At 41.9% G+C, this 14,564-nt stretch overlaps 1 protein-coding gene across 2 annotated transcripts in view; it reads right to left on the bottom strand.

The window, feature by feature from the left end:
• Positions 1 to 14,564, bottom strand: part of wdr25 (WD repeat domain 25) — a 34,263-nt gene that overhangs the window by 2,166 nt on the left and 17,533 nt on the right. For both annotated transcript variants that reach the window (XM_015969894.3, XM_054741660.2), the window contains one exon: positions 5,414 to 5,544. In XM_015969894.3, the coding sequence (XP_015825380.3) occupies positions 5,414 to 5,544 (131 nt within the window). The remainder of the gene's footprint in view (positions 1 to 5,413; positions 5,545 to 14,564) is intronic.

Raw genomic sequence — 14,564 nt, 5'->3', positions numbered from 1 at the left:
GATTCATGAACATTATTATGTGCAGATTTAACTTAAGAATGAGATATTTTACACCTCTGTTGGTATTTTATCAAATAAACTAGTTAAAGTCTAACATAAACATCCACCTTGAGGTAATAAACTGAATTTTTAGGAACGTAAAGGATGAAAAAATATTTTTTTAAATGCTAACTAAACTAGTATCTATTAAATTATTTTTACTCTTTTTTTTGTTTGTTAAATTGCTGAAAACAGCTCTTGTAAACTAAACAGATTTATGATAGATTGCTCAATATGAGAAAATGTAATACATTTCTCAAAAATGTAAATCAAACAATTTAAATAAAATGTTGTGATCTATATCTTTCATGTAAATTGAATCGTGTCCACCTCTTTTTATCATCTGCGCCGTTTTGCTAAAATAAAATCATTCCTGACAAGACAGCAACTGGAAATAGTAGTCCATGCTTTTATTACAACACGGATTGACTGCTGTAATTCCATCCTTTTGGAGTGACCAGGGTAACATTGGCAAGGCTGCAACTAATGTAAAATATGGCTGCAAAACTTTTGGTGAGAAAAAATAAATTTGACCATGTCTCCCCGGTCTAGGAGTCTTAGCACTGGCTGCCTGTGGATTTTTGGATTCGTTTTAAAATCCTTTTATTGGTTTTTAAATCGTTAAATGGACTGGCTACTGCATATTTGCAGACACGGATACATCCATAAACACCAGCACAGACACTCCCCTCAGACTATAGAGCTCCGGACCCCATGTGACTCTCAGTTAGTAGACGCCATATTGGCAGGTAAAAGAAGCTAAACAAACACGGATGTAAACATGAACGTGAACGGGATCGGCTTGGATTTTACTTTGTCGGAGTTTACTTCACACTTTAAAACCGAAGAAATCATTTTATATAGTCAGAAATTAAATAGACTAAACATCTCCGACCCTTACCGTGCCCCTGGGATACTTTTTAAAAACGCCAGAAGCTGTCGGAGCGGACTTCTTACTGGACCTGGCCGGGGAACCCCTTGGGATTTACCCGGAGGAGCTGGCTCAGGCGGCTGGGGAGAGGGAAGTCTGGGACTTGATGCTACTGCCCCCGCAACCCGACTCCGGATAAGCGGATGAAAATGGATGGATTTATGGACAAATAAAAGATTTACACGTAAGTAGTTTAGAGTGCTGTGCTGTTTGAATGTATAAACTGAACACCAAGAGAAATCACTAGTTTGATTGTTTTCCGTGAATAAAATAAATATGTCAGGCAGGAGCGTCGCAGGATCTGTCTGAGATCTGTCTCGGTGAGACAGATAATAGCAATCCAAAGTGCTTTTTATGTGTGATCTGACAATTGATCAACCATTGCTTAAAAATTAAATACAGCTTAGCCGGTTAATTGCTGTGATCATAAAACACGTAAATGGCAGCACACAGAACTCACGAGGCAACGTTTTACGTGACGTTTACTTGTTACTATGAGTAATAGACAGAAAAAGCCACGCCAAAATAAGTTTAGGAAGCCCGCTAAGAATTGTAATAAAAGCATTTAAAATAAACACCATATACAGTTGAGGAAACGTTGGTTTAAGTACCTGATATGAAGTGGTCGCTGCATAAGCAAAAACCTTTACTCTTGGGATCCCACAGTTTCATTTCAGCCCGGCCACTAGCGCGTTTTATTACAATGATCCAACGTTTGCGGCGCTCCGGATCTTGGGGAATCCTGTAGATGGCTCATTCCTTATGTCGTCCGTGTCTGTTCTGCATCCTGGGGCACAACAGGAATCTACCATATTTCCTGTATGACTGAGTTTTCTGACAATAACAAATAGTTCAGCTGCCGGCTTCTACCTGCCAATATGGCGCTGTTTCGATTTGAACTGTTGCATGCCGGGAGAAGTGACGTCAACTCCCGGAGCTCTATGCTGTAGTTTCCTACTCACAGTTCCTAGGACTGGTTTAAAGACAAGAGGAAACAGGGCTTTTTCCGTGGAAGGCCTTAAACTCTGGAATGAGTTACCTTTTGTAAAGAATGAGTCGTTTACATCTTACTTTATGAACCATAAAATGTGAGATTCCATAGAAATAAGAAATATCAATCTGATGGATCTTTGACTATTTTAACCAGAAGATCTGAACCTTTTATTGCAGGGATTAAGCGACACTTCGTATTAACTCCAAGGAAAGAGAGAGAGTCAGGTTTAAAATAGTTAAGAAATTTATTTCTACACTATTTAAACAAGACTAACTTAAAACTCTGTGTACTGATGGACTAAGGTGGAGTGAGACGTGATGAATGGAATGTTATTCAGAACCAGCGGATCCGGAGAAGCGGTTAGTTCTGAGTGGGAGTGAATGTTTCGCTCCAAGCTTTAGTAGGGGATTTATAACACACATGAAACGCCATCTGTCGGTCTGCGTACCCCAGGGGAAGCCTCCGTTAGATCCAGAATACCAAGGTCCTCGTGGACCCTCTTTGGTACCGAAGCCGGTAGAAAAGCAGCGATGCCGACCAAACTAGTCTTGGAATGCTTCCAGGTCATGACAGGTTATCACTGGCGTCTCCGAGACCCTGAAGGGGTCGTGAGGTTCAGCTTTTATTCTGAAGGAACCGTTGTGGTCAGTTGTAACTTGCAATAGATTTTATCCAGCTTGTCTGAGGTTCTTTATGGCTGAAGAGGAAATCCGGATGGCCTGTCCGAGACTTCTCTAGAATGCTTGAACTAGGGTTGTCACTGTGTGAAAATTTAACCTCACGGTTATTGTGACCAAAATTATCACGGTTTTCGGTATTATCGCGGTATTTTTTTAAACGTGTTACATTTTCAGACAACTAAATAAACCCTGTAAATCAGGAAAATATTGTCCTCAGATTGTGTCTAAATTTAGCCTAAAATGTGTTATTTTGTAATTATGTTGTTTATTTGTTTACATTTTTCCCCTTAAGTCTTTAAAATACCAACATTTGCCCATAACTTCTTATTTTTTGTTTGTTTGATGTCATCATTTTAAAAATATTTGATCAGATGATACTCAGTACTCAAGTTCCCTTCTAATTAGATACTTTTTTTTACCCTTACTTGAGTAACAAACCCTGTATCAGGAAAATATTGTCCTCGGTTTGTGCCCTTCCAGTGAGCTTTGCAGATTTGGGAAAATGTCACCAGGCAGTAATCATTGTTAAATTCATAATTATTCTCGGAGAGAGACCAACTCTTATCTGCCCCTGGGAGCCCCGTAATGCATAGCGTCATTTCAACATGGGGGTGTCCACGACACGGTTTATATGCAGGTAGCGGCGCTGCGGCTGCTTTATATAGCGACTCGTTGCTTTCTCCCTCAACCCAAATCCTTGGATCACGCATTTTAGCTAAAACGCTAACGTTAGCTTGCCTTGCGTTGACATGAGTTGTGGATGATGGTCACACAGATGTGTCATGAGATTTGAAGCGTTACTGCCTTTCACAGACACTTTTTCTGCTCGTGCTGCAAACAGGATAGCCGTCTTCTATCAACTGTCCCTCGGCATTCTTCAAATATCCAAAAAATGCCCATACTTCCCACTTTGTCTTCTTTGAGGGATTATAAATGTCCTGTGCGCTGCCATCTCCTCCTTTGGCCATTATTTCAGCTTTAGCTTCAAGAAAGTTTTGGTTGTAAACAACAAAGTGCGCATGTTCCGCCGGCAACTTCAGCAGATGATACGGTGGCTGGTAAGGGTCACCGCGCCTACACCGCAGCCACGGTAATCCACCGAGATAATACATTTTTTAAAAACAAGACGGTTATTATTATTGTCAACTTTTTTACCGGGGTTTACCGCTACACCGGTTACCGTGACAACCCTAGCTTGAACTGAAGAAAAGGTGGCGTGGGATAGTTTTTATAATTGCCATATTTTGGTTTACTGGTGGATCAGAATTTGACATGCCAAAAGAGGGTTTATACAAACACCACAGATAACCACGCCTAGCCAGAAATGAAGGTTCTGATTGGATCAGACAAAAGGAAATGTGTTGTGTGACTTTAGCATAATGTGTCTTTAGTGTCTAGTGCAAATGTCCAAGATTATAATAACTTGTAAAATACTACTGTTCACAGGATTATAATATCAAGTAACAACATTGTCATTTCACAGATTGATTGAACATTGGGCTCACATTATTTTTGGTAATTAACAAAGTTGTTGATTATGTATTTATCAAAATAGTTCTTCGTCCTCGCTTGGTAACAAAGGTGAAGCAGTTCAGATGAGCAGAGTGCATGAAAGACCTTGGCCACTATCTCATGTAGATTCGCCTGTCTATGTCTCTGCTCATGCAGACGCAGCAGATCATGACCTTTAGGTCATAAACAGGACATTCATGACGCTACACTTTTAATGTGCGTGCTTCACCATCGGGGACAGTTTTTAAGGTCATGCTAAAGACTTTTTTATTTGATCTGGCCTTTATCCCGTGGCCGTTAGTCTGCTTGTATTTTCTTTTATTAGTGCGATTTGTATGCCGTTTTAATTTATTTTTATTTATTTTTGTAATAAATTAATTTTTGTTTTAATCCTTGTCCTGTTATTACTAATACATGTCTGTACGGCGCTTTGGTGTCACCCCTGTGCCTGTAAGGCACTTTAGAAATAAAGCTTGAGCTGATTATATGATCCATGTTCGGTTAAGTGGTTTGGTCAAACTGAAGTTGGCCAGACGGGGAGGAGGGAGTTGGTTTTACCTTTTGACCCCACTTGCCACACGAACCAAGCTCCTCCTCTCTGTAGCGTTAGACTTGTGCTCCTGTCTGGGAGCTTTAACACAACACAAAAGCCTCCCGAGTCCATCTGCCTCCCCTCTAATTGTTGGGTCTCCGGGTGGGTGAGCTGATATTGGTGCAGACAATATGTTGGTGTACTTTTACCCAACAGCAAGACAGCTCAAGCCTAAAAATGACACCCAGCCTGAGAACTAGAGCTTTAACAGCCTGTTTTCTGAGAACTGCGCTTCGCTTCGTCTGCAGCTCATTTTGACGCCTACCGGCAGAAGCATTTCTGCTGTGTTAAATCTAAAACCCTGCTGGGAGCCGACTCGGTTGGCTGACGGGGAGAAATTACATGTGAGCCTTCAGATTCTGAGGAGGTGAGCAGGATTATCATATAAAACAGGCCATTAGGCTTAATAGCAACATTAGGCTGCAGCTTCACAGGAACGATCTACAGCAGGAGACTGGGATTAAATTAAAGTTTGTTTTTAAACGTTTCATGAAATAACTTGTTGTGTTCTTGTGCATGCAACAGCATCATGCAATAAAGTCCAGAGCAAATCATCTAACAGATAGAAGTAGCATGTAGCTAATAAAAGCAGAAGCAGGAAGCATGTTAGAACAAGAGGCAGTAAAATTGCATGTCTCATATCCAAGGAGGGTAATGGGTTTGACCTTGCAGCAGCGAGAGTCCCAGGCTTTGACCACTGAACTGTAACCGCCACACAGGAACACATCTGGGCTGTCCGGGTGCAGAACCACACACATCACCTTAAACTGGTTGTCCACTTTCACTGCCTGCTGTCCTGTAGACGAGAACAGAGCCAGGATCAACTTACTGATATTCTCCATGAAAGTGAGAAGTACACGCAAGTTTACAACTTTTTAAGCAAATTATTTTGTAATTTTAAAAGCCATTTAAAGATAGAAGCTATGTTTTTTTCATTTAGCAGAATTGGGTGGAAGGATCAATCAATTAAATCCAAATAAGAATCAGTCAATTCATGAACAAATTCCCTTATAATAAGTCACGTGCAATTGTGATGGGTTGAAATGTTCTAATTACTGTTTACTGTGTTTACCAGTATGTGTGATTTAATGAATAATAAGAAACGGGTTCATTATTGTTTACATTTGCATTGTTTGTCAGTACTTTTTCTGTTATGCATCTTAAGCTTCATTGCAATTTAGTCGTTGTAGTAACGAAGTGTGGCCACCGGAGGGAGTCTAGCGCTAGTGAGCCTTAGAAGAGAGCACGACCCTCCTGGCTCATTCAATACACGTTTGAGCAGAGGGAATAACGTGTCCGTGTTTCTTTTATCATTTACTCCCCTTTTCAGGGGATTTACATTTGGAGGCACCGCTGGGATCGTGGTTGCGAGGCTGGAATCCTACGGTGTAGGAGAACATCCCACATAAACCATCCCATTAACAACCCGGGTAGTGGAGGGTGGAGCTGCAAGCAAGGTGACGCCAAACCAAGAGGACTGTGCATTCTGAGGTGCTAAAAAAGAAAGCTACTAGGAAGCATCAGCTCTGCGGTAACTGGCTAAAACACTAATCTTCAGCGCACCTCAACACTTTGGAAAAAAAAAAAAAAAAACGAAAAATGGATTCAGAAGTGGAAAGTCTACAGTTTGAAATTAAAGGAGCCCTCTTCCAATTTACCAGCGACCAACTGATCAAAATATGTAATTATCTTGACATTTCTGGAACAAATAATGAAAACATCATAGGGAAAAGTCGTAATTTTATTGTTTCACTGATCAGCAAGCATATTGAAAGTGACAAACTGAGCCAACTAGAAGATGCAGGAATGTCAGTACTATTGGAATTATTGGACATGATAAAAACAGTGCAGGAAGATGAGGAACAGGAGAACTTGAGCAAAGAACTAGAACAACTAAAACTCATAGTTCAACAGAAAGAAGCTGAAATGCATATGTTGGCCAATAAAAAATTAAAGGACACTGAAACCGGATTGGTCCAGGCTGCTCCTGCCTATATAAACAGCGGCTCATGGAGGAAAGACTTCAAGATTTCAGGACAAATTGGTGACCCCGGCCAAAAGGACAGACTAACATTTTCCAGCTTGGCCCGCCAAATAGAGAATGGTCTCAGCAAAGGTTACCACGAGTCAGAGATAGTGGATGCTGTTATAAGGGCAATAGTTCCTGGTCTACAGCTGCGCAGCTACTTGGAAGGAAAGAGTGATCTGTCCCTTCCCACTCTTAGGAGAATCCTTCATTCACATTATCAAGAGAAAAGCGCAACTGAGTTATACAAACAACTTACCACAGAAGTGCAGAACAGCAGAGAAACACCACAGAACTTTGTTATTAGAGCAATGGATCTGCGACAAAGAATATTGTTTGCTTCCCAAGAGGCTGAATCTGGTCTTAAGTATGATCCGGCACTGGTACAAAGTATGTTTATGCACACAGTTCTCACTGGCCTTCAAAGTGACTGCATAAAGACTGAACTCCAACCACATTTGTTGAAACCAAACACCTCAGATGAGCTACTCCTTGAAGTTCTAAATATCGCCTGTGCTAATGATAAAGAAAGACAGGATAAGAAGAGAGCCACAACACAGAGATTTACTGCTGTGCATGCAGTCCAGTCCAGTGACACAGGTAGTAAGAGGAAACCTGTGGAAGATCAAAATGTTACTACACTCCCCACCGATTTTCTGTCAGACCTGAAAGAAATTAAAGCAGATATGCTTTTGCTAAAGGACCTCAAAACTGAGGTTGCACAGATCAGGGAATCCATCCACAACAAAGAAGAGAAAAATAATACACAACCTGCAGTGCGCCAAGGACCAGAGTATGGTTATCCCTATCACATGTCAAATACTCACCCACAGTTTACCACCTGGACCAGAGAGGGTGCAACGGTTCCTCATCATCAGAGAGGGCCTCTACAGGAATACCAAGGTCCAGCTGATCCAGGATTGATGAAAGGAACTGCCCAGTTTCAACAAAGATTTGCACCACAACAATACCCGGTGCCACGTGCCAGACCGAGGTGCTATACATGCCAGGAGCAAGGAGAAAACTTCTGCCAACATTGCTACAGGTGTGGAAGTAGTGAACATTTCCAAGCTGGCTGCAGAGGGAACAGAGGCATGCATGCTACTATAAGGGAGTATCCTTTAAACGAGGGAGGGTTGCCCCCGCGGGACAGGGAGTGACCATACACACCAAGAGGTCCCTAAAATGTGCCAGTTGTGGAGGAACGGAAGGAGAAAAAAGATTTGGACAATGTTCAGTGTGCAAAGTGATGCTCTACTGTTCCAAAGAATGCCAGGAGAGTCATTGGCCAGAACACAGAGAGACCTGTAAGCCACCCATAACAACCGTTAAAAAGACACAACTATGCAAAACAACGACAGGGAAAAAGAAAAGTAGTGTCTCAAAGAAAGACACTACAGTAGTCGACCTGGTGGGAAAGAAGTGTTTCATTAGCTGCTACCTACAACAAAAGAAAACAGAAGCGCTCTGGGATACTGGGTCGCAAGTTTGTGCAGTTGATGAAGCATGGAAAGCTGAGAACATTCCAGATGTTAAACTCAGGGACATAGCAGAAATTGTTAACCCAGGTGATCTACAAGTTGAGGCTGCCAACGGCACAGAGATGCCATACGTAGGATGGGTAGAAGTGTTGTTTAAACTAGCAGCTGGTCCGCAAGAGTTTTATGTCCCAGTGCTTGTTATGAAAGGCAGCCAACTTTCCCGCCCCATTATTGGTTTTAATGTTATTGAACACATTATTACTAATGGTCAGGCTGAAATGAACAACAATGAAGCAAAAGAGGGGTTTTTAAAAAGTGTAAAAATGGCTTTCCCAACTTTAAAAAGGGGGAATGAGAAGGCGTTCATTAAAGCGGTAAGGGTGGAACGAGCATGTGAGTATCTGGTTAAAACAGCATGTTCGAAAATGAGTGTGCCAAGCCATAGTACTCTCCAAGTAAAATGCAGAATCAACGTCAGACCATTCAAAGAGGACACTATGTTGGTGTTTGAACCTGATGGGAACCCACTATGGCCAGAGGGGCTCCAGTTTTGTGACACTCTGCTTAATGTACGAAAAGGTGTTCAGCCTAATATTGTTCTTAGTGTACAAAACCCCACAGATCGCGACATCACGTTAACAAAAAGAGTAGTTATCGACACTGCACAGCCAGTCATATCTGTGTATCCAGTCAACACAGGAAATGACTCGCAGCTACCCGTGTGCATAAATGATATCCAGACTCACAATAGTGAGGACCGGGAAGCTTCTACAGAACCGTGGGAGCCTCCTATTGATCTCAGTCACCTGACTGAGGCTCAAAGACAGATTGTACGTGATATGTTAAAGGAGGAGTCAGATTCTTTCTCTCGATCTGACAATGACATTGGGTGTATAGAGAAGCTTCAGTTAAAAATTGAGCTAAAAGATTCAGAACCAGTCGCCCGTACTTACATGTCAGTCCCTAAACCGTTATATGATGAAATGAAGGACTATTTGACTGATCTGATTGTGCATGGATGGATTGAGAAATCATACTCGTCCTATGCCTCGCCTGTCGTTTGTGTCAGGAAAAAGTGTGGTTCGATGCGTCTTTGCATTGACTACAGGGAACTGAATCGAAAAACACATCCTGATCGGCAGCCAATTCCAAGAGTTCAGGACCTTATGGATGGTCTTGGTGGAAACACCATGTTCTCTCTGCTTGACCAGGGAAAGGCATACCACCAGGGGTTTGTGGCAAAAGACAGTAAACATTTGACCGCTTTTGTCACCCCCTGGGGGTTATATGAATGGAATAGGATCCCATTTGGGCTAATGAATGCACCAGCGGCCTTCCAACGCTGCATGGAAGAGTGCCTTGAAGGGCTTCGTGACAAAATATGCGTCCCATATTTGGATGATACACTCGTGTTCAGTAAAACATTTGAAAGTCATGTCAGTGATGTTCGAAAAGTTTTGCAAAGACTCAGACAACATGGAATAAAATTAAAACCCAGCAAATGTGAGCTGTTTAAGACTGAAATCCGCTATCTTGGAAGAATAGTATCAGCAGAGGGAAATAAAATAGATCCTTCGGATACTGCAGCGGTCCGTGTTTTAAAAGATAAAGAACCAAAAACTGTTGGTGAGTTTAGGCAAATTTTAGGACTTCTAAGCTACTACCGTCAGTACATTAGAGACTTTTCCCGCATTGCTGCCCCTCTGAATGATCTGACCAAAGGGCCAGGTAAAGACCAGAGCCGACCACCCTGTAAAGGGAAAAAATCACAAAGCTACACTGAGATAAAAGTAGTGCCATCCCACACTCCAATTGAGTGGACAGAAGGCCATCAACAAATTCTTGAGAAGCTGATTGATTGTTTGATTCACCCACCTATTCTGGCATTTCCAGATTTCTCTCTCCCATTTGTTGTTCATACAGACGCTTCCAGCAAAGGCCTTGGGGCTGTACTGTATCAGAAACAAAATGGAAAGTTACGTGTCATCGCATACGGATCCCGGACTCTGTCAGCACCAGAAAAAAACTACAATCTCCATTCAGGCAAATTGGAATTTCTTGCTCTTAAATGGGCTATCACAGAAAAATTTCGCGACTATTTGTATTATGCCCCATTTTTCACAGTTTACAGCGACAACAACCCATTAACTTATGTGTTGTCAACTGCTAAGCTAAATGCTACAGGGAGTAGATGGGTTGCGGAGCTTGCTGATTTTAACTTCACAGTGAAGTATCGGCCAGGCAGAGAAAACATTGACGCTGATAGTTTGTCCCGGATGCCATTGGATGTGGAAAACTTGATGGCTGAGTGCACAGAAGAGATGTCTTATGATGTTGTAGGAGCAACTGTTTTGGCAGTGGAGACACAGTCAGAGTCGCACGCCTCCTGGTCAATGCCAATTTCTATTCACAGTTTGGTTGACACACAGGAATGTTCTCCGTCAAAAACACAGGCAAATATACGGTTAGGTCAACAAAATGACACTCATATCAGAGTTTTGTTGCAGTCCAAGATGTCTGGAGTGAAACCTTCCCGCCAAGAACTAGACCGGCTTGGCCCTCAAACGAGGTGTTTATTCAGGGAATGGGACAGATTGGAACCAGATGAACATGGTGTACTTTGGAGAAAGACAGCCCGCAGGAAGCAGTTAGTTCTTCCAGAACAACACAAAGCACAGGTCCTAAATGAGCTGCATGACCAGATGGGTCATCAGGGTACTGATAGGACAACAAGCTTGATCAGAGATCGATTTTTCTGGCCCTACATGCAACGTGAAATAGAACAGTATGTGATGAAATGTACATGTTTGAAACAAAAGAAACCTAGCAGAGAAACAAGAGCTCCTCTTTCGAACATTGTTACCACACAGCCTTTTGAACTTGTGTCAGTGGATTTTCTACACCTAGAGAGGTGTAAAGGTGGTTATGAATACATACTAGTGATTGTAGATCATTTTACACGATTCGCCCAGGCCTACCCCACCACATCAAAATCTGGAAAAACAGTAGCAGACAAGATTTTCAATGACTATGCTCTGAAGTTTGGGTTTCCAGCACGTATCCACCACGACCAAGGGGGGGAGTTTGAGAATCAACTTTTCAGTCAACTCTCCAAATACTGCAGCATGGCAGGATCAAAAACATCACCATACCACCCTCAGGGGAATGGCCAAGTCGAGCGGTTTAATCGGACATTGATTCAGATGCTCAAGACCCTCACTGAGAAAGACAAGACAAACCGGAAAGACTCTTTGAATAAGCGTGTCTTTGCCTATAACTGTACACGCACAGAGGTGACAGGCTTTTCACCATTTTACCTGTTATTCGGCCGCTCCCCAAGACTGCCTATTGATGTGTTGTTCAGCTTACCAACAGAAACAGGAAGCCATGATCACCATGCTTATGTCGAACAGTGGAAGCAGGGAATGCAACAGGCTTACACGATCGCAAAGGAAAACGCACAGAAAGCTGCTCAAAGTAACAAAAGGATCTACGACACTAAAGTGAGGAGCTCGGTGTTGTCCCCAGGTGACCGGGTGTTAGTGAGGAATTTGACTCCTCGTGGTGGTCCTGGAAAACTTAGGAATTACTGGGAGGACAGCATATACACTGTGGTTCGACAGGTGGGAAACGATATCCCTGTGTATGAACTGAGACCAGAAAGTGGGAAAGGCAGAGCTAGGATACTTCACAGGAATCACATCTTGCCTTGCGATCACCTACCATTGGAAGGTAGGATGCCCACATCTGCAAAATCTAAGAAAAAAACTACAGCAAAGGAGGAAGCCAGGGAGGAATCGGAGGATGACGATGATGAAGATGGTTACTATCTCAGTCATTCTCCGTTTCTCTCATCAACTCAGCCTATTCAATCTACAGATGATCCCATTGGAGCCGCACCAGATACACCTGAATCAGAACCACTGGACTACGCAGTGGGACCTCACCAGTCTGAGTGGAAAGATGAACTGCATCCCGACACTCAACACATTCAGATTGAAAACTTACCTGATGATCAAGTAGAGGCACCAATGGCTCCGCCTGATCATACTTCTGACTGTGAAACGGAAATAAGATTGCAGCAACCACAAAGACTGCGTCGGCCCCCAAAGACATTGAGGTATGACAAACTTGGTTCTCCGTCATGCTACAGTCCTGCTGCACTCTCCCCTTATGTGAGACCCCCAGCCTGGATGCACCCACAGCTATATGGCAATCAGCATCTTTTGTGTATGGGCTGTGATATAAGACAAATATATGGACATTTACCACAAAATGCGGGTGTAACAGAAAACAATGAGTTTGTACTGATGTCAGGCATTTGACTTAAGGACGTTATGAACTTGAATGTAGGCCCCATAGCAAACGCTGTAGCCAGTTTATTTGTATGGAAACTTGAAATTTTTTCTCTTTTTCTTTTTTTTTTTGAATATTCCTACTGGTGACAAGTCGTGGCTGTAAAGATTGTATTGTCCGCCAGTCTAATTTTGTCAGAACTTTGTTCCACTTGTTTGTGTTTATTTCCACGTATAGAGACACCCTAGGATGTTGAGGACAACATCTAACTGTGAGGGGGAGTATGTGATGGGTTGAAATGTTCTAATTACTGTTTACTGTGTTTACCAGTATGTGTGATTTAATGAATAATAAGAAACGGGTTCATTATTGTTTACATTTGCATTGTTTGTCAGTACTTTTTCTGTTATGCATCTTAAGCTTCATTGCAATTTAGTCGTTGTAGTAACGAAGTGTGGCCACCGGAGGGAGTCTAGCGCTAGTGAGCCTTAGAAGAGAGCACGACCCTCCTGGCTCATTCAATACACGTTTGAGCAGAGGGAATAACGTGTCCGTGTTTCTTTTATCATTTACTCCCCTTTTCAGGGGTTTTACACAATTGCTCAATTTACTTCTTCCGCCTTAAAAATGTCAAGATTTATATTTTGCGTTACAAAACAATTGTTACAGATTATTTTATTATTCTTAAAAAAAAATCTAAAATCTGGGAAAACTCCAGAAGGGAAGTTGTGAAAAATAAAAAACATTTTATGATGTTGTGATTAAACTTTGGCAGCAATTGATGCAAAGAAATAATAATAATAATTTCTATAGAGACAAGAGCAACAGATTTTGCTTTGTCATGCAGATTAAAAAAAACTGTTTTTATGCACTGACAGCACATCACTTTATTATTCCCTTTCTAATAGTTGTTGTGACTGAGGAAGACATAAACTACACAAAGAACCTCAAAAGTATCCATAAAATTCACGAAGGAACCAGTAGGCTTATTTTCTATTTATTCAGCAGAAAACAGGTTCAATCCTGGAATGAAAATGTTTTTGTTTACTTCTGAATTAATCTGGAAAAATAAATATTGTTAAATGTGTTTAATATTAAGTAAATAGTTGAGACCATTTGAAATAAGACTGAACCAAGTTGATTGGCCTCAAAATATAGATCTTACTTGATTGAGAAGCTATAGCTAGTTTAAGAAAGCCAAGACTGAGGTGAAGAAAACCTATTGAATTGTAGAATTGACAGCATTATAGAGGTCTGGACCACTTCCGTAAATTATTTTTGGATTAAAGTTGTTTTAGAATGGCAACAATCTTGGCTCCACTATGACTAGCCATTAGCTTATCAATCTAATTAGAATGAAAACTCTGTTTCTTTTCACTGAGTCTGTTCAGAGAGACATTCAATAGTTTTCATAGAAGCTTACTTCAAAGACTTAGCTATCAGTTTTAGTTGAACTAATTCACATTTTAATAACCAACATATTTGAGTCAAATGACTCTAAATGAATAAAGCTCAATAGATTGCAACATTCAGAATCAAAAAAGGGTAGAATGCCTTCTCTGGGTCAGGGATGAGGTCCTTCCCCAAGTGAAGGAGTTTAAGTATCTCAGGGTCTTGTTCACGAGTGAGGAAAGATGGAGCGTGAGATCGATAGGTGCTGCATCTGCAGTGATGCGGGTGTTGTACCGGTCTGTCGTGGTGAAGAGAGAGCTGAGTCAGGAGGCGAGGCTCTCGATTTACCGGTCGATCTACATTCCTACCCTCACCTATGGTCATCAGCTATGAGTAGTGACCGAAAGAACGAGATTGTGGATACAAGCGGCCGAAATGAGTTTTCTCTGAAGAGTGGCTGGGCTCTCCCGTAGAGATAGGGTGAGAAGCTCGGTCATCCGGGAGGGGCTCGGAGTAGATTCGCTGCTCCTCCACATCGAGATGAGCCAGTTGAGGTGGCTCAGGCATCTGGTCAGGATGCCTCCGGAACGCCACCCTGGTGAGGTTTTCCGGGCACGTCCA

Source organism: Nothobranchius furzeri, chromosome 18 (assembly GCF_043380555.1).
Source record: "Nothobranchius furzeri strain GRZ-AD chromosome 18, NfurGRZ-RIMD1, whole genome shotgun sequence".
Lineage (NCBI taxonomy): Eukaryota > Metazoa > Chordata > Actinopteri > Cyprinodontiformes > Nothobranchiidae > Nothobranchius > Nothobranchius furzeri.
This window is presented reverse-complemented; position numbering and strand designations above follow the sequence as displayed.